Genomic DNA, 22,220 nt, shown 5'->3' on the forward strand with positions numbered 1-22,220 from the left:
TAGGAGAAAAGAATTGACATACACTACTATATATAAAATAGATAACTAGTAAGAACCTACTGTATAGAACAGGAAACTCTACTTAATGATCTGTAATGATATGAGTTGTTGACTTATATCAGAATAGAATATAAAAACAAGGGGATATATATATGTGTGTGTATATATATAACTGATTCACTTGGATATGCAACTGAAACTAACATGGCATTGTAAATCAGTTTGGTTGCTCAGTTGTGTCTGATTCTTTAGGACCCCATGAACTGCAGCATGCCAGGCCTCCCTGTCCATCACCAACTCCCGGAGATTACCCAAACTTCTGTCCATTGAGTCTGTGATGCCATCCAACCATCTCATCCTCTGTTGTACCGTTCTCATCCTGCCCTCAATCTTTCCCAGCATTAGGGTCTTTTAAAATGTGACAGCCCTTCATATCAGGTGGCCAAAATATTGGAGTTTCATCTTCAACCTAAGTCCTTACAATGAACACCTGGGACTGATCTCCTTTAGGATGAACTGGTTGGATCTCCTGGCAGTCCAGGGGACTCTCAAGAGTCTTCTCCAACACCACAGTTCAAAAGCATCAATTCTTTGGCATTCAGCTTTCTTTATAGTCCAACTCTCACATCCATACATGACCACTGGAAAAACCATAGTCTTGACTAGATGGACCTTTGTTGGAAAAGTAATGTCTCTGCTTTTTATGCTGTCTAGGTTAGTCATAACTTTCCTTCCAAGGAGTAAAAGCATCTTTTAATGTCATGTCTGCAATCACCATCTGCAGTGAATTTGGAGCCCCTAAAAATAAAGTCTGACACTGTTTCCACTGTTTTCCCATTTATGTGCCATGAAGTGATGGGACCGAATGTGGTGATCTTAGTTTTCTGAATGTTGAGCTTTAAATCAACTTTTTCACTCTCCTCTTTCACTTTCATTAAGAGGCTCTTTAGTTCTTCTTCAGTTTCTGCCATAAGGGTAGTATCATCTGCCTTTCTGAGGTTATTCATATTTCTCCGGGCAATCTTGATTCCAGCTTGTGCTTATTCCAACCCAGTATTTCTCATGATGCAGTCTGATATAAGTTAAATAAGCAGGGTGACAATATACAGCCTTGACGTACTCTTTTTTCTGTTTGGAGCCAGTCTGTTGTTCCATGTCCAGTTTTAACTGTTGCTTCCTGACCTGCATATAGGTTTCTCAAGAGGCAGGTCAGGTGGTCTGCTAAATCAACTATACTAAAAAAAAAAAAAACCCACAATAATTTTAGAAAAGTAAAATACTCAAGCTAAATATTATCAACTTATGTAATGCATTTTTATAATATTTCAGTGTACCTTTGAATGTGTTGTATAACAATATCAATACTGCTAAGTAAGGAAATCAGTCCTAAATATTCATTGGAAGGACTGATGCTGAGGCTGAAACTCCAATACTTTGGCCACCTGATGCGAAGAACTGACTCCTTATAAAAGACCCTGATGCTAGGAAAGTTTGCAGGCAAGATGAGAAGGGGACAACAGAGGGTGAGATGGTTGGATGGCATCACCCAACTCAATGGACATGAGTTTGAGCAAGTTCCCGGAGGTGATGATGGACCGGGAAGCCTGGAGTGCTGCAGTCCATGGGATCACAAAGAATCAGAAACGACTGAGTAACTGAACTGAACTGAAGTTATAATTCACTGACTACTGCACATTGTGAGGGCTACCGAGGTGGCACTAGTGGTGAAGAACCCACCTGCCAATGCAAGGACTAAGAGATGCAGGTTTGATCCCTGGGTCTTGAAGACCCCCTGGAGAAGGGTATGGCAACCCAGTCCAGTTTTCATGCCTGTAGTATCCCACGGACAGAGGAGCCTGGTGGATCACAGTCCATAGGGTCCCAAGGAATAAGACACAGCTAAAGCAACTTAGCACACACTGAGCATTTACTATCTAGTTAAACATAACTTCTGAAAAATTTATGCTAAGTGCTATGTTAATTCTCAAAACTTTATAAATGTGGAGTTAGATTCAAGTGTTAAAATCTAAAGTCATAAATTTGCTGGCATTTATCTTTAATTGAATTATTTATCATAATCCATATAAAGCATAGAGCATATAAAATTTTAACAGATGCTTTAGATTGACAACTTTACTACTTTTACATACTTCTGTTGCTGGTCTATGTCCATATGCCTATTCAAAAAATACATATAGTTAACTGCAATGTGATCCTTTCTTCCCAAACTAAATAATTTCAAATTAAACACTCTAAAAATGTAAAATAGCATGTGATAATATCCTCAAGAGTCAATTTTCACCGTTGTCATATCTTCCAATAGTTAGTTGTTAGAAGGTTTAACCGTTTCTGTCAGTGTTTTTAATTAGTCATATTTATTATATATAGATTTATAATCCATACACAATATAGCAATAGCTATTAAAATGACTTCACCTTTTGTTAATTTAATACCATGCATGTTCCAGAAAATGTTTTAAAAACATTTGTTCAGAGAATTTGGTCCTGTCCTTTGCTGTGTTTTCGTCATGGATAGATGTAAAATTGGAGAATAACAGACTGCTCAATCGATATTTTGTAGATGTCTGATGCTTAAATGGTAATTTTCTTCTTGTAGGTGCTAAAATGATGTAAAGAGATATACATAAGTGAATAAATTCATTTTCATGCATGCCTACAACTGTCTCCACACAACTCCGTCTACTGCTTCTTTTAGTAGTTAATTTACTAATGAAGTGTGAATCTTTGAAAGCTGTGATTTTTATATTCTGCTATTGTAGTTTTATTCCTTTTTAGAAAAACTCCAAAAAATCAGTTTGAAAAAGATTTAATTTGTTGAATCTAACTGAGTGATGCCTATCAAAATTTTATCCCTGATTGTGTCTTATGTGTTTTCAAGAAATAAGTACAATTTTTCCTGATGTACTGCTGTTTATGTTTCAGACCCCTTCATTTTCCTGTTGAAATAGTCCTTTCCTTATATTATCTTTTTTCTGTATTTTATCTTTAAAAATGTCTTCTAAGAGTTCGGAGACTTTAACATAAACCTTGAAAATTTTTACTTTGGCTAGAAACCAAAATGTTATGTGAACAAGGTTATATATTTTCAGTGTTTCGGAGTGTCAGAAATGTGCAAAAGGTGAGTAGTTGAGGTTATGTGACCAAAAAGGTTTCATGTGAAGGATAACTGTTCAGATCTCTTGGGAGACACAATTTTTCAAGTATGTGTTTGAGATTTAAGAAAATACTGTGGATGTTCTTAGCTAGAAATATAGCAATGCTATTCATAGAAATATTAACTGAACTTGGATGTTATAAATAATAGCCATTGTGTGAATTATATGCAGTTTAAAAGCATTTGCCAATATTTAAATGATAAAAGAGTTTTTAATCATCTTAATGTGTATTATTTATCTTTCTTATTGAAGACCTCTGTTGAAATATTACTCCTATAATGTCTTTTCAAAGAAAATTCAATCATTTTAGTTTTATAAGTGAGATTTATTAGTGTATCTCAATTAAAAATCAGGGCCTACTTACTGATTACATCTATACTGCCATTTAAATTTTGAGTGTAAAGTTTCATAATTTTTCAAGAAAGGTTTTTTTCTTTTTTAAATTTAGCAATCTGAAAGATATTTGTTTTTCCAAATTATAAAATTAACATTTCTGTGATAAATAAGTGTCCATTTTGTGGAAATTTTAATAAATAATTTGAATCTCAACTTTACTGTAGTATTTTTTAACTTTAATATTGAAATATAATGGCAAGCAGTTAATTATTTATTTTTTTAAATTCCCTGTGGAAATATGGAAGACAACTATGATTTACTGGTAGTTTCTTTTACAATTTTATTCTATATAGGTAGCAAAACATTAATTTAGTAGAATGACAGCAAGGGTTGTTCTTTTAATAAGTATTGCTCATTAATATTTCTTCAATAATTACATCTCTTAGAACATAATAAAATATCCCTATTTATACCAAATAGAGAAAAACTGCAGATAAACATGATTTTAGCAACACCTAGGACACTGGAGAGAAAAAAAAGGTCATAACCCAATTAAGTATTAAATAATAGATAGGCAATTTTCAGAGAACACCATGTAAGGTTGGAATATAATATTATATTAAAATTTTCCATCTTTGTCTACAGCTGCACTCCAATTCTGACAAAGGTGATGGGTCTGTCAAGTACATCCTTACTGGAGAAGGTGCTGGGACTATTTTTATCATTGATGATACCACGGGTGACATCCACTCAACGAAAAGCCTAGACAGGGAGCAGAAGACCCACTATGTACTTCATGCGCAGGCTATTGACAGACGAACAAACAAGCCCCTTGAGCCTGAATCTGAGTTTATCATCAAAGTGCAAGACATCAATGACAATGCTCCAAAGTTCACAGATGGACCATACATTGTAACTGTGCCTGAAATGTCAGATATGGGTAAGATAAATCATTTTTATATTTTGGAAGTTAATGTATTTTTGAAGATCTAAAATTAATATTTTGAAGACTAATATTTAAATATTTGGAGGGGTGTGAAGAGATTTGAAGAAATTCCAAACATTTTAATAATTTCCTATGGCCTAAAGTTTTCAGGAATATTTCTGCTAGCTGTTCTAGTATTTATTAAAACAAATTTCTGAAGTTGTTAGTGTAAGTAACAACTTGATCTCAAGGAAAAACCATTCATACATGATAAAATACTCTGCAATTCTTGCTTAATTGGTGTAATTTTTTTTTTTTTTTACCATACCAACACAATCAGTGACAGTTTGTGTCAATATTTACAGTAGAATGTTGGAAATCTATTGCTATGTCTTTTCAATTTTCAAGTTATGATCAAATTATAATAGGACTGATAGTACAAGCAATAGCAACATTAATCAATAAAATTTGCAGATACCCTTAAGCAGTTGCATCCGTTATTTTAAACTATATGATAACCATGTGAAATATTTTAAATGCCACGTTAAAGCTATACAAACTGGTATACAGTGTGTAAGTAATTTTCCCAAGTTCTTTTCTGAATTGCCATGAAGAAATTGACCCCAGTCTCTCCTGAATACAGAGCCTACACTATTTGATAAGTCATGATAGAGATTTCCAATCTTCTGGTGATTTCTGAAGCCTAGCTATTTTATTTTATTTTTGTCTAAAGATGAATTTCCTAAATATAATAAAAATAAAGTTCAACTATAATGACAAACTTTTCATTACCTCTGCGAGGCCCTAAGTTTGGATTTAGAAAATATATTTTGAGTACATGTTTTATATACTTGAGTTTATATATATGAGTATTGAATTAGGTTATTATAGTCACTAACAAAATCACTCTGTGCAAATGGATATATATATATATATATATATTTAAATTTGGAAAATATTTACACTTTTATTGAGATATAATTGATATGCAGCACTTATGAATTGAAGATGAACAACATGATGACTTGACTTACATCTGTTTTGAAATGATTCTGCAATATGTTTTTTTAACATCCTTTGTCTCATATATGTAAGGTTTTTTAATGGGAGATTGTAATTTCTTTTGTTTTCCCAAATCTAGTCTATTTTAATTCTCCTGAGATTAGCAGATAGCTCCTTAAGCTGTGAGGGAATAAGGTTAGAAAGAGAGACTCAGTTTTCCTTCTTAAATAGAATCTCAGGGGAGAAAGCAATTGCCAAATGGATTCCCCAGAGACGAGAGTAAAATGCAGGGTCTAGTCTCAGAGAGCCAGTGGAAAGGACTCAAACACACTCAGACTCATCGGTCTCTTAAGAAAGTTGAAGAGAATTCCCTGGTGGTCCAGTCATTAGAACTCTACACTTTCATTACCACGAGCTTAAGTTTAGTTGATGGTTGGTGAGCTAAGATCCCACAAGCTGCAAGGAATACCTCCCCCCCGCCCCCACCGCCCCACACACAATGCTAAGAAACTCAACACCATTATTTCTGGCAGGTGAAAGTTTGTGAAAAAACTCCAGAAGACACTTTCTTCTGGAGGCTTGTCAAGGGATTGATAACACATTTGCCAATCATCTCCTTACCGAAGCAAAGAGCTCTGTGACACCATCACTTGTGAGAATGTCGCTGGTAAGGTACTGCCAGGGGCCACGTAAGAACCCCAGGGAGCACATTGGAAACTGACCGTCACTCTGAGGGCCAGAGCACCAAAGAAGACAACAGGCGCAGCAGTCATTACCAAAAAAGAATATTGAACACTAGGTAATCAGAGCATTCGTGTTTTAAGGACACTGCAGAGAGATTCCTATAACTCAAAGCCATGTTTTCTACAATAAGTAAAAAACAGAAAAACAATATGTACATTGTGGCACATAGGGTCACTGATAAGACCCAAATTGTTTTCCTGGAACTTAAGAACTTCCAAAGACTGGAAGAAGGAGCTAAAAATCAGAGAATAAAAATACAAATATATGGAAATTGTGAGAAATAGATGAGACTTAGAGGATGTATTAACTAGACTTAGTGTGGGAATAACATATTTTCTCAGAATGCAAGAAACAGCAGATGAAGGAGAGGAACAGTAACATTTTTTTTTAACATTTAGGTGTAGAATATACAGAATTTGCAAGTTGAATAAACTTTCTGAATTACAGGGTTAATTGGAAAAGAATCAAACTTAGTTGGATGCTGGCAAAGTTTTCCTAAAGCCTAAATTATATAGACTTCAGATTTTTAAAAGTTACTTACTAGGAAAAGATATTTTCACAGCATATTTTTCACTTGAAATACTGGAATGTGGTTAATAATTTAATACCATTGTCAGCCTTCAGAGAAAAGACTGAACACCAAATCCTTCACTCTATCAAAAACATGATATATCTGTTAGCATGAAAAAAATATGTAGAAAGGAATCCAGAAAGTATATCATCCTGCTATCTTTTTAAGAATTTTTTTGGCTGCACCACACCGCATGGGAGATCTTAGTTCCCTGACCAGGGATCAAACCCACATCTCCTGCACTGGAAGCGTGAAGTTTTAACCATTGAACCACCAGGGTAGTCCGTATCCTCCAACTTTATCTAGAGAAATGCTTGGGAAAATAGTTGACATAGAAAATAGTTGAAATCAATCAAAACAGAGATCAAAAAGCCAAAGAAAATAATAAGAGGAGAAAAAAGTTATTATAAGTGCAATCTAATATATATACCTGTGTGTGAACACAGTTAAATCTAAGTGAGTACATGTGAGCATTGTGAATGATACTGGGCTTTTAGGAATCATGAAGCCTGAAGAAATCATTGCAGCAAAGGCTGAAGGACTTAGGAGCAAGCCGAAATATTTCAGCCCTCATCTAAGACTTGGAGAGAAGGGTAGGAATGGGCAATACTAGTGTAGCTGACCCTTGAGCGACACAGGTGTGAACTGTGCGAGTCTCCTTATAGGAACCTTCTATACGAGGGCCAACTGTAACAAGTTACATATGGTTTTTGACTGCAGGAGGGAAGTTGGTGTTTTGAATCCCCAAATTGTTCTAAGATCAACTATATTTTTAAGTTCTTTGATAGAGACAAGCCTGGTTGAAGGAGAAAAGTTAATGCCTGAAAGTACTGGGGAAAAAGGACAAAGCAGAGGAGGCTTTCAGTCTGTCTTGTACCATGGGTCCAGGCATAATTTCTGGTGAAACAGTATGGCAAGCTATAGGCTGAATATTGGAAATCATATTGTGTGTGTATGTGTGTGTGTTTGAACTTATTGTGGAAAAATAAACACATAAAACATCATAATAGCATCTACTGCACACGTAATATGAACTTATAGAAAGTGATATGGAGGTTAGCATAGTAAAGAATTTGCTTTACATTGTGGGCTTAAGAATAAGTGATATTTGCACTGCCTCTGATTTTAGAAATAAATACACAAAAAGAACCACGAAATAGCTAGTAATATGGTACAAAAGGGACCAGCAAACCATGACAGTGGACACAAATCCAGCCTGCTGTTTTTTTGTTTGTTGGTTTGTTTGTTTCTATTTTGTTGTGGTAAAAGTCACATAATATAAAACATACTATTTTAACCATATTTAATTGTGCAGTTCAGAGGCAATAAGTACATTCACATTGTTGTGCAGCACTCACCATCATGGATCCCTTGACTTTATTACCTTCCTAAACTGGAATGTGGGACTTCCCAGGTAGCACAGTGGAACCTGGCAATGCAAGAGACGTGAGAAATGAGGGTTCAATCCCTGAGTGGGAAAGATCTGCTGGAGGAGGAAATGACGGCCCCCTCCAGTATTCTTGCCTTGGAAACCCTATGGACAGAGGAGCCTGGAGGGCTACAGTCTTGGGCATCACAAAGAGTCAGACAAGACTGAGCACAGAGGCAAAACTGGAACTCTGTCCTCATTAGACACTAATTCCCCATTCGCCCCCCTGACTCCTGCACCCAGCCCCTGGCATCTGCCAATGTACTTTCTGACTCTATGAATTCGACAATTCTAGGTACCTCATAAAAGTGAAATCAAATAGTATGTGTGTGTACCTAATGCATATTAGAATGCATTTTTTAAGATTAACTTAATATATGTTTTCCAAACAGATTCTACCTTCTTTTTCCCCCTTGTGCTATACAGTAGGTTCTCATGGTCTGTTTTTGTAAACAAAATTTTATTAGAACAAATCTGTACCCATTCATTTAAATCTTGCCTATGATAGTCTAGGTACTGTGGGAGCAGAGCCATAGTTGCAGCCAACATATGGCCCACAGAGCCTGAAACATTTCCTGTGTTGCTTATTACAAGAAAAGTTTGCTGGTCTCTAATGTAAGAGGTTTTACGGAATAAGCTTGGAGGCAGGAGGAGCGATTAGAAGAGAGTGTTGTTCTCTAATACTCTTGATAGATATGGCATTTGCTGCAAGGAAAGGGTGGGGTGATTTGAGAGAATAGCATTGAAACATATATATTGTCATATATAAAATAGTCGGGGATTTGCTGTTTGATGCTGGGCACCCAAAGCTGGTACTCTTTGACAACCTAGATGAGTGAGATGGGGAGGGAATTAGGAGGGAGGTTCAAGAGGTAGCGGACATATGAATACCTGATGCTGATTAATGTTGATGTATGGCAGAAACCATCACAAAATTGTAAAGTAATTATCCTCTAATTAAAAATGAAAATTTAAAGAATATGCCATTTGACACAAACAATAGAATCATGCTTCTTCCCTTTAGGTAAATGATGTTAGTTATTTAATATTCGGCTTCTCTTTCCCTACAGTTTGCTTAGGTTGACACTATGCAGAATTAAATGTCCATTTACTACAGTTTTTTTTTTTCACCTAAAAATGACCATGTGATGTAATTCTAAATAGTAGGATGTTAAGTGTACGCCAGTAGGTGGAACTTTCAGGAAAGATACAGGCTTCCTGCCAGAAAGACACACCTGGCACGGATATTTTACCCGTTGCCATTTTCCTTGTTGCCTAAAGCAGATGTGGTCTCAAAATACATCAGCCACTTGCAACCATAAAGATGAAAGCCTATTGCTAAGTGAGATGGATCAGAAAGATAAAAGGGCCCGAAAGGATGATCCATCTCAGAACTGATGCTCCAGACCTGGTCTGTGACTCCCAAGAGCTTCCTTAAGAAAGTAAATCTTGTCTTTTTATGTTATCGAGTTGGATTTCAGATGTACGCAGCTGTATTCAGTCTGAATTGGTACTCAGACAAATTCTCGATTTTAACATGAAGCCAGGAGCCTGGCGGGCTGCAGTCCCTGGTGTCACAAAGAGTCAGACCCAACTGAGCAACTAAGCACAGCACACAGCACAGTTGCTAAAGAATTGAATCTAATACTGAATACAAAGGAATGGGAAGAAAGATTTTAGCATCACAGAACAATGATGGGGTTAATATAATATAGTTGTATTAAGTTGCTTGATTTGGAAATGATGCATAAAATCATTCCTGTTTACCATCTCTACTGTATAATTGTGATGCGAGATGATTTTGCTGGGGCAGCACTTTTTCTTTCTGTCTGTGGTGAAGCTAATAGTTGATTTCAGATAACTAAATCTTGCTTCTTATCAACTACATAACTGACTGACTCCATAAAGTTTTGATCAGTGGATCAAAAGAGATAGAGGTTTTGAATGCTGACTTTGAGATTTGCAGAAAATCAAAAGTTGATTACTATAAAATATCCAGTTAGGTTTGTTGAAGTCTGAGACCACATGAGGCTACAGCAGTTGTGATAAGGATCATTGAAAACAACTCCAAGGAATATTTATTGAGCACTTACTATGTATCTGACATTGCATGTCATTCGTAATAATTCCATGCTTGTATCATCTTGAGGTCAGCATTACAAATTATTCTTGTTTTACAGAGGATAAAACTAATAATATAGAATTAATTAATTTCCCCAAGATCACAGGGTTAGTAAGAAGTACAAATGGAAGAGATGTCTAAGCTTCAGCTTTTGAGTTCCCGTTTTCAATACAGTTTAAAAAACACAAAATCTAGATCAAGCTAGTTGTGCAATAATTATAACAAGGAATAGTGTGTTCCAGGATCCATACAGTTTACTGGGCCAGAGGTAAGGATCCCCTTCTTAATTCATTGGAATAGATTTGATATTATTATAATGTTTCTCTTGTTCAAGAGATAGCATTTTGCGATGGTTACAATCCCTGGGTTGGGAATATTCCCTGGAGAAGAAAATGGCAACCCACTCCAGTATTCTTGCCTGGGAAATCCCATGGACAGAGGAGCCTACAGTCCATGGGGTTACAGAGTCACACACGACTTAGCGACTAAACAATATCAGCATACCATACAAAGGAAAATTCATCCAATATTGCCTGGAAATAAAGGAATAGCTATTCATTTATACCCGAATTTAATCCCTAGAGGGTCCAATAAGGGAATGCTTTTTTAACACGAATCCCTCTTACAACCCCAAAATACATACATCAGGGATAGTGTGGGGAAAGAAGTACTGTGGAGAAAGAAAAAGCTCCAGGTAGCTGAAAAACCTTAATAACCCAGATGGTGTGGACAGTGAGGTGAATGGAATAGTCCAGGGCCACTTTCTGTGTGGAAAGTATCTGTATGAACTGAACTAAGGAGTGGAGTTCAGACTAGGCATGGTTACAGTGTTGGGTGATGTGAAACTGTGTTTTCCCCAACACTTAACAACAATATAAATGGTAAATAAATCTGTAATTAAGGTATATAAAACTGAAGCATTCAATATGCTTATAAAAATCAGTTCAGTTCAGTTCAGTCGCTCAGTCATGTCCGACTCTTTGCGACCCCTTGAATCGCATCACTCCGGGCCTCCCTGTCCATCACCAACTCTCAGAGTTTATTCAGACTCATGTCCATTGAGTCGATGATGCCATCCAGCCATCTCATCCTCTGTTGTCCCCTTCTCCTCCTGCCCCCAATCCCTCCTATCATCATAGTCTTTTCCAATAGGTCAACTGTTCTCATGAAGTGGCCAAAGTACTGGAGTTTCAGCTTCAGCATCAGTCATTCCAATGAACACCCAGGACTGATCTCCTTCAGAACGGACTGGTTGGATCTCCTTGCAGTCCAAGGGACTCTCAAGAGTCTTCTCCAACACCACAGTTCAAAAGCATAAATTCTTCGGCACTCAGCTTTCTTCACAGTCCAACTCTCACATCCATACATGGCCACTGGAAAAATCATAGCCTTGACTATATGGACCTTTGTTGACAAAGTAGTGTCTCTGCTTTTGAATATGCTATCTAGGTTGGTCATAAATTTTCTTCCAAGGAGTAAGCATCTTTTAATTTCATGGCTGCAATCACCATCTGCAGTGATTTTGGAGCCCCGCAAAATAAAGTCTGACACTGCTTCCCCTGTTTCCCCATCTATGTCCCGTGAAGTGATGGGACCAGATGCCATGATCTAGCTTATAAAAATGCAACCACTGAAAAGTGAAACAAACAAATGTGATGAAGGATTTTTAATGTAAGATATGAATCCAATAGTCAGTAAGAAATAAGATATGAATTTAAATGAATAAACAGTTGAAAATAAAGATATCAAATAATTATGTTAACTCTAATAAGATGAAAGATAATAAGCTAAAATACAAACACATAGGGCAGACAAAGTACTAAGTTTCCTTACATAAGAAACTGTTTCGGGCTTCCCTGGTATCTCAGAGGGTGAAGAATTCCCCTACAGTATGGCAGAACTGGGTTCGATCCCTGGGTTGGGAAGATTCCCTGGAGGAGGACATGGCAACCCACTTTAGTATTCTTGCTTGGAGAATCTCGATGGACAGAAGAATCTGGTGGGCTATACAGTCCATGGGGTCACACAGAGTCAGACACGAATGAGCAACTGAGTACAACAAAAGGAACAGTTTCAATAATAAGAAAAATGCACTATAATCAAATGAGCATGGGTAAATGACATTAGCAGGAGATTCATAGGAAAATAAATGTTAATTGTATTAAAACATTTCAAATTTCACTAGGAATTTAAAAAGCTCAAAGGAGAAAGAGATAGCAGTGTTTGCCTATCCAGTATGCAAATTTGATAATTCACAAAATTATTAGTGTGCAGAACTATTAGCAGAAATGTTGATTTCCATAGTTTTTTGGCGAGTAGTTTGGCAATATCTATCAAAATTTTTAAAAGAACATAAATTTATAATAGAAGACTCTTTTATATATATACTGACATGGATATCTAAAGTTGTATGTTGAAAGTTGCCCATTGTAGTATTGTGCACAGAGGTGAAAAGTAGAAAACATACTTAAAGTACAGTGAAGTTCTCAAATTATTCTTCATACAGTGATACCCTAGGCAGGCTTAAAATGAATGAATTTAAACTGTGTATGCTGACATTCAAAGATCCAGAGTATTTTAGTGAGAAATTTTTTAGAAATCTGTGTGGAATAGCATCCTTTTTTTGAAAAATGATATGTGTTCCTGAATATGAATGCACACATAGAAATATATGGAGACCACACACATCGGTGAAAGCAATTACTTCTAAAAAAAAGGCTGCAGTTTTATTTGGTATAACAGAAGTTCATCATGATTCTTCTTTATTAAACTGATATATACATATGTTATTTGTGAAATAATAAAAAGTGTTATATGATCATAAAAAATAATAGCATTCATATTTAAAGCTATATCAATTTCCAATACTAATAATCACTTACAAGAGTGGGATAGTTGACAAAAAATTTTTCACAATAGAAGGTGCCTAATAAGATCACTGGTTTTACCATATGCACATTACTTGAGTTTTGGATTATCCAGTCCTTAAAAAAATCTTTATTCTTTAAATTGTCTAATTCTTCTGGAAAGGAGAGAGAGGGAAGGAACTTAGTATGCTTAGAACTGTGATATGGTCTAGTAATAAAACAGTAAAAAAAAAAAAGTACCTACATTTGAGCAGGTTGCAGATGTGTAAACACATTTTCAATATGGCGTCTGATAAGCAAAAAATAGAGGAACAGTACAGTTGGACTGAGAGCCCTGCTTGCAGACAGAGAAAATATCCTCTGAATCTTTTATAAAACATGGACTTTTTTTTTTTCACTTAGATGAGGAGAAAAAATAAATGCATTTTGCATAAAGGACAATTCCTCTCTCTTCCCTGCAGTTATATAGCTTAGAGTTTGTGTGTGTGTGTGTCTGTGTGGTTAAGGAAGAATAAGCAGAATCATCATACAACTGACGAGTTCCCTGTAGAGCTTTGCAAAATGTGCTCTGAGAAAACAGAAGAGGCAAGAGAAAGCACCTCTAGGGATTTCTCATGCGTGCACGTTTTTATCAGATTGTTGTTTCTTGTATATCCACAGTGCTAAGAAATGATTGTGGAGCCCTCCCAGTAATTGCTGTGTGTTGTATTGCCTGTGAGAAAAGCATGATTTGGTTGTATATGTCTTGTCAGTGAGTAATAATCAGCAGACAAAGTCTTGACATTTTGGGTATTTCAATAAAGAAAGATGCAAAATAAACTGAAGTGCTTTTTTGATGCATGTTCTAATATAAGGTTTTCCTTTATCTCTTGCATTTACATACACCATGTAATTTCAACTATTATCTAGGGAATCATATCCTTCCAAAACAGGGTTTTTCAGCATTGCCACTACTAACATTTTGGACTAGATAATTCTTTGTTATGGAGGACTGTCCTGTGCATTGTAGGATGTTTAGCGCCATCCCTGGTCTCTCTACTCGTTAGATTCCAACAACATCTCTCCTCTTGCTGCCTTACTGTGATGTCTTCAGATATTGCTCAAAGATCTCTGGAGGCCAAAATTGCTCACAGCTGAGAATCACTCTCCTAAGAAACATGCGAGATAAAATAATAAAACAACTTCAAAGTAGAAACATGAATGGAAGAAATACTTATTAAGAAATAATACTTGTCCAAGAAAATTCCATAGTGTTAAAATGCTCATGCTATAGGCTGCTGCTGCTGCTGCTAAGTTGCTTCAGTCGTGTCTGACTCTGTGCGGCCCCACAGACAGCAGCCCACCAGGCTCCCCCATCCCTGCGGTTCTCCAAGCAAAAACACTGGAGTGGGTTGCCATTTCCTTCTCCCTCATGCTATATGCTTGTGACCAAAACCAATTCTATCTGCCGGGTAAGCAGTTTTCATGTTTAGATGTTAACTGTCATATTTGAATAGATACCTTTATGAAAATAGCTAGGAAAACCACTGTGTAAAGTATTTGTGCTTATAGAAAGAGTAACAGTGTGGTGCATGAGAGTCATTGTGGCTCCCATTAAAAAAAAAAAAAAAAGCCTGTTTTTATAGCATTGATTTAAAAAGGACCCTTTGGGTTATGATGGATGTCTAGTAAGCTACTGGCTATCATTTTGCTTTCTCTTAAACTTATCTAAAAATGTGGTTGCCTTCAACAAAATGAACTTATGTGGACAGAATGACATTATAATATCATAGAGGGATAATGTAACCTTAGAGGACTATGATGAGGCTTGTATACATTTTATCAGTACACATTTGACATATATTTTGTTCTTTTTTTCTGTGTATGTGGTTTATTATCATTCCAGTCTTAATGATTTTACCATCTCCTATCCGTTATTTTATAGAAGCACTTCTTTAATTTGATTTTCTATAAGTTTATTAAAAGTCTAGTTGCTCAGAACTGAGTCCTAAAATTATGAAATGATGAAAGTTAATATTCCTGATTGTCATTGCAAATAAAACGGGAAAAAAACCTGAGTTGAAACTATTCTTGTTTTTGGAGTCAGTGTTCAGGTTTCATGTGTGGCTTTGGGAAATGAAGAAAGAATGGATAAATCTTATTTGTAAATGGCATTGCCACTCTCAGATGGAGTGGCATCTGTTTTAAGATATTTAGTGATATTACAGTAGCGTATATTATTATCACAAAATTAGTAAGGGTCTTTCTTTTAAATTGTGTGTATTGGTAAATCTCTAAAAAAAAACACATGCATTTGTCTCTTTTTTATGTAAGTATACCCACATTTCTGCAATTCTGGTTTTAATTTTGCCTGGAATCAGAAGATTTTAGTACAAAGTTTAAAGCATTAATTTTGTTGCATTGTAATCACCTTAAATTTAAAATATGCTTTATATATAGAAATTGTTTCAAAGAAAACCATAGCAGATCACAATCTTGGAAATAAATTTTACATCTTCGTTTTTCACAGAAATGTATCTATAAGGAAATAAATAGATTTCTACCTATTCTCTTCTGTATGCTAATGAAATATACAATGATAAACCTTACTTGAAAACATTTTAAAATTGTAACACATTTTAGCAATAATTATTCTAAGTTCATTGGAGGGAGAACAAAATATTTTATAGAATTATGAATATGAAATTTATGAACTTTAATTCAGTGGAGTACTAAAACTTAATTTGGCATATAAGGAGAGGATATAAAATTTTACCACATGACCCTTATATTCTGTAAGGTCCCTTGTCTTCGTAGATCTAGTAAAACATCTCTAATCATTTTCATGTTTTTTTGTTCCCTTCCAATCTCTAAACCCCAGACCTATTTCCATTTGCAGCTGTGTTCTTTGTTGCAAAGCAACAAGAAGAGACACCAGCTGTGCTTATTTTATTGTGCTGCTTGTTGGGGAACTGATTTAGTTCTGCCCAAACATCTTGGGAGCTTCACCTGGATATCTTCCAGGATTCTAGCAGCCATTTTAAAATTATTACCCTGGGGCATAACTTCAGGATAAGATAATTTCAGTAAAGTGAAGCTGACTTTACAATTCCACATGGTAGATCAGAGTGAATATGAACAATTACATAGGACAAGTGATGAATTATATATTGGAGAAAAATTTCCTTCTTAACTTCCTTCTCATAACTTTTCCTCTCTATCAGTTAGCTTTTCTTTTGTAACAAACCAAACCAGAGTTTATGGTTCAGAATATCATTCGTTTTACATTATAAAGAGAAATTAAGAAATCATTCCATTTAAAGAAACATCAAAAAGAATAAAATATTTAGGAGTAAATATACTAGAGGAGGTCAAAGATCTATACAATGAAATTATAAGATATTGAAGAAAGAAATTGAAGGAGACCAAATAAATAGAAAAGTATTCCATTTTCATAGATTGTAGGAATTTTGTTAAAATATCCATACTTCCTAAAGTAATCTACAGATTTAACAAAATCCCTATGAAAACCTCAATATTGTTTTCCATAGAAATAGAACAAACAATCCTAAAATTTGTATGGATCCTCAAGAGGCTCCAAATAGCCAAAGCAATCATGAGAAATAATAAATGTAAAGGCATCACACTCCTGAATTCAAACTATACTATAAAGCTGTAGTGATCAAAACAGTACAGCATCAGCATAAAAACAGACACATAGATCAACAGAACAGAATAAAGAGCTCAGAAGTACCCATTCATATGTGGTTGATGAATTGTTGACAAAAGAACTAAGAATATATAGTGAGGCAAAGTATATGTATGTGTGTATGTTAGTCACTCAGTCGTGTCCAACTCTTTGTGACCTCACGGACTGTAACCCACCAGGCTCCTCTGTCCATGGGATTCTCCAGGCAAGAATACTGGAGTGGGTTTGCCATTCCCTTCTGGTATCAGGAAAACTTGATAGCTATATGCAAGACTGAATCCGTCTTACATCAAACACACACACACACACAAAACTCAAAATGAATTAAAGACAAGTTGAATGTGAGACACAACCAAAAACTCCTAGAAGAACACAGAGTGGGTAAACTTGATATTAATCTTAGTAATGGGCTTTTTCAATTCGATACTAAAAGCACAAATAAACAAGTGAGGCTTTCAAAGTTTTCTGCAGAGCAATGGAAACCATCAACAAAAAGAAAAGGCAACCTGTGTAGTCGGGGGAAATACTTCATATTTATTCTTAGGATAGCGTTTCAGGAGAGTGAGAGCAGAAGCTTCAGATGTTTTTCAAGACAAGGCTCAGAATTTCCACTACTCTACTTTTGCCGTATTCTATTATTGTAAATCACTTGAAACAATGTTTTGTGAATATTTATTGAATAATTATGTGTCAGTCTTTTCTACCTACACTTATATCTGGAGAAAAAAGTTTGTAAAAATAAACCACCTTAATGTTTGGAACATCATTGTTCTGATATCCGGTTTAAAAAAAAGTTGTATTACTTTATGGAGCAATTATTCATTTATTTTCCTATAAATAATTGCACTTGTGTTTCCAGAAAGACCCCCAAACCAATTTATTTTCTCACTTTTATCCAATGATTGATATGATCTACCAGATTGCATTTTATGCTGCTTCAGATTCCTTTGTTTCTCCATTTTCTTTTTATGAACATAGACTAGACTTGGAATTCCCCCCAAAAACTGCTCAGTTCATTATAGAAAGTACTTCACTGGAATAGATAAATTATATGACCATAAGCTGGACACAGTTTATAAAAATTAACACTGCATATTATGTTTTTAAAAATATATCTCCAAATGATTTTCAGATGTATGCGCCTTGGTGTAGGAAATGCAAATACAAAGTAAACCAATCGGTTTGGGCAATTCTAGATTCAACTTATGTTCAAATAATTGTAAAAAATGTAATGGGTGAAATATTCATGATGGATAAAGGAACATTCTTGTGTATAAATTAGTCTTGGAACTAAATACTCTCTTCATGGAGATAATGCTTTTTTTAAAAATGCAGCTTACATTCTTACTACAACTGAACTTAGAGCATCCTGGGCTTATTGTTTTATTACTTACTACCTTATATTATGGGCTTCCCGGGTGACTCAATGGTAAATCATCCACTGCCAGTGTAGGGGACACAGGGGATGTGGGTTCAATCCTTGGACTGGAAAGATCCCTCAAAGAAGGAAATGGCAACCCAGTCCAGTATTCTTGCCTGGAAAATTCCGTGGACAGAGGAAGCTGGCAGAATATAGACCACGTGTTCTCAAAGAGTCAGACATGACTTAGCAACTGAGCACACATGTACATGCTTTATATTACACATTAATTTGAACTTGTATTTTACTGATTTGTAGACACCTCACTTTTTTATTATTTTATTTCTGTGTCATGTGCACCTAATGAACTATCACAAACATAGTAGTTAATAGACATTTAAAAACACCAATACAGTATACTAACACATATGTATAGAATTTAGAAAGATGGTAATGATGACCCTGTATGCGAGACAGCAAAAAAGACACAGATGTGTAGAGCAGACTTTTGGACTCTGAGGGAGAGGGAGAGAATGGGATGATTTGGGAGAATGGCATTGAAACGTGTAATATCATGTAAGAAACGAATCGCCAGTCTATGTTTGATGCAGGATGCAAGATGCTTGGGGCTGGTGCACGGGGATGATCCAGAGAGATGATGTGGGGTGGGAGGTGGGAGGGGGGTTCATGTTTGGGAGCTCATGTACACCTGTGGCGGATTCATGTCAATGTATGGCAAAACCAATACAGTATTGTAAAGTAAAATAAAGTAAAAATAAAGATGAAAAATAATTAACTAAATAAATAAAAACTAAAAAAAATAAATAAAATCTATATGAAATAAAGACAAATTATAATGTTTTATAGAGGTGAAGAGCTATTATTCCATGTGATGTTTTCTCTGTATTTTTATCACATAAATATATTTATGAATTTCCTTGTTAAAATTATTCTTAACATTTGGAAACATTTACTAACATTTTATTTTTTTTTTCAGTTTGTTTATTTATTTTGGATTTTTATTTTTACTTTATTTTACTTTACAATACTGTATTGGTTTTGCCATACATTGACATGAATCCACCATGGGTCTACATGAATTCTCAAACATGAACCCCGCTCCCACCTCCCTCCCCATAACATCTCTCTGGGTCAGCCCCGTGCACCAGCCCCAAGCATGAGGTATCCTGCATCGGACATAGACTGGCGATTCGATTCTTACATGATAGTATACATGTTTCAATGCCATTCTCCCAAATCATCCCACCCTCTCCCTCTCCCTCTGAGTCCAAAAGTCCACTCTACACATCTGTGTCTTTTTGCTGTCTTGCATACAGGGTCATCATTGCCATCTTTCTAAATTCCATATATATATATGTTAGTATACTGTATTGGTGTTTTTCTTCTGGCTTACTTCACTCTGTATAATCGGCTCCAGTTTCATCCTTCTCATCAGAACTGATTCAAATGTATTCTTTTTAATGGCTGAATAATATTCCATTGTGTATATGTACCACAGCTTATGTATCATATTTATGGCCACTTTATTGTTTTTCTTCCTTTCCTTTCTTCATTCTTTCCTTTCTGGAGAAATTCACCAAAACAAAAAACTCATGTTAGACACTGGCCACTACTCAACTACCACTTCTACTATTAATTAGTCTATTTTATTGCCCCTATATTTTAATAAAAGTTCCTAAATGGAAATTACTATGGAATATTATAAAATAAAAATATTTTAAGTTTGAAATTATAATGTTAGGACATATAATGCTGAAATTTCATTCTAAAAACTCATGTGCAGTACATTTAACCTAACCTTTAATTTAATTTGATTTCTAATTTTATGTTGAAATTCAACTTTCTTTTCTGAGACACTTTGGGGTGGTTTTGCCATTTTCAAGGTGTTGGGTATAGAGTGAAAGAATAGTAATCAGCTGTAGAGTAAAGGCATAGTGACTAGGAGTTGGGTGAATGTTCATTGTTCAGGTATACCGAGAAGGTTCAGAATGAGGTATGGAGAACATGCCCAGCAAAGAGGTCCAGAATAAATACCCAGTGCCCAGAAAGCAGGCATACAGTGATTATACAGTGATCAAGGCTAGAGAAGTCATAGTGACCACATAGATTTCTGCTCTTGTCTACTAGGGATCTTTGTTCCCACTGGTTTTCACGCCTCAGTCCATGATGGTGATAGTTGCCTGTTCTCGGTCTTAATTGCAAGTCCTCTTGTGATCCACCGAGTTTCTCTCAGATAAATTTCATTTCCTATCTTAGTAAATGGCAAATATTTTCTTGCTCTCATAACTTGGTATGGAGAGAACTCTGTGGTCAGTCTAGACCTTTTATGGTTTCACAAGCTAAATGGCCTACCTCTTTATTTTTAAAATATTTTGTACTCTTTATTATGTTGAAGTATGTTCTCTTTACATGTACTTTGTTCAGGTTTTTTAAAGATAAGGTAATGTTGAATTTGTTAAATGCCATTTTGCATCTGCTTTATTTAATTTTTATTCTCCAGAGTGTTAATGTGATTTATCACATTAACTGATTTGCAAATATTGACCTATTTTTGTGTTCCCGGAATAAATCCCACTTGATCACAGTATATGACCTTTTTAATGTATTGTTGGATTTGATTTGCTTATTCTGTTGAGGATTTTTGCATCTATGTTTATCAGTGATATTGATATTGGTCTATATTTGTGTGTATGTTTGTGTTACAGTTTACCTCTCTGGTTTTGGTGTCAAGGTGATGTTGACCTAGTACAATGAGTTCAGAAACAGTCCTTCATCTTCAATTTTTTAGATAGTTTGGGAATGATAGACATTAATTTTTCTTTACATGTTTGGTAGAATTTACCTGTGAAACTGTCTGGTCCTGGACTTTTATTGTTATTATTATTAATTCAATTTTGTTACTAGTGTTTGACTTATTCATATTTTGTATTTTTCTTGATTCAGTCTTGGAAGATTGCATATTTGTAGGAATTTATCTTCAAAGTTGTTCAATTTGTTGGTTTATAACTTATAATATTCTCTTATGATGCTTTCTATCCCTGTGGTATTGGTTGTAATGTCTCCTTTTCCAATTCTGGTTTTGTTTATTTGGGTGTTTTCTTTTGATTCTTTCCTTTGATGAGTCTGGCTAAATGTTTATCAATTTTCTTTATCTTTTCAAAGAATCAGGTCTTAGTTTCATTGATACTTTCTATTGTTTTTTGAGTCTATATTTCATTTATTTCTTCTCTGATCTGAGTGTTTTCTTCCTTCTACTAACTTTGGACTTTATTTTTCTTATTTTTCTAGTTCCTGTAGTGTAAGGTTATGTGGTTTATTTGAGATTTTTCTTGTTTCCTGAGATATATCTTTATTGCTACAAACTTCCCTCTTTAACTTGCTTTTGCTGGGTCTGCTAGACTTTAGAACATTGTTTTTCCATTTTAATTTGCCTGGCTGTTTGTGAGACCCAGTCATGATTTCTGTAGGCATGATCACCACTGCCATGAGGGTGGTGATGCATGGGGCTGGCCCCACCATGACTGGCTGCGAGGCCTCACAGCAATTGCTGGTGTGCTAGGCTGGACTCCACAGTGTGAGCTGTTTTGGAAAGTCTTTGGCAGAGCTGGAGACACACACTTGATGGGGTAGAGTGAGAAGTACTTTGGAGGGGTGATGGTGTCAGTCCACAGGGGAACACATGGGCAGGGTCCATGATGTTAACTAGTTTAGTGGAGAGTAACAGAAAGGGTGCCCACCAGTGCTGAGCCAGCTGGATGAAAGGAGAGTTAAAAAAAAAAAAGTGATGCCCACCAGCATTTTTGTCCCTGGAGAAAGTTCCACCTCCTCCATACCTTCTCAGTACCTGTCCTAAAATTAGTCAATGAATCTCCTCACATGACCCAGGAACATTTTAAGCTGCTGCCTCTGCACTGGGACTTTGGGTGAGTTTGTATGTAAGCTCTTCAATAGTGATGTCTGTTTTCTTTGGCTCTCCCAG

At 35.6% G+C, this 22,220-nt stretch overlaps 1 protein-coding gene across 6 annotated transcripts in view; it reads left to right on the forward strand.

The window, feature by feature from the left end:
* The window catches only part of CDH18 (cadherin 18), a 1,280,123-nt gene that overhangs the window by 964,944 nt on the left and 292,959 nt on the right, over positions 1-22,220 (forward strand). For all 6 annotated transcript variants that reach the window (XM_060400264.1, XM_060400265.1, XM_027980148.3 and 3 more), the window contains one exon: positions 4,158-4,452. In XM_060400264.1, coding sequence (XP_060256247.1) covers positions 4,158-4,452 — 295 coding nt within the window. The remainder of the gene's footprint in view (positions 1-4,157; positions 4,453-22,220) is intronic.

Source organism: Ovis aries, chromosome 16 (genome assembly GCF_016772045.2).
Source record: "Ovis aries strain OAR_USU_Benz2616 breed Rambouillet chromosome 16, ARS-UI_Ramb_v3.0, whole genome shotgun sequence".
Lineage (NCBI taxonomy): Eukaryota > Metazoa > Chordata > Mammalia > Artiodactyla > Bovidae > Ovis > Ovis aries.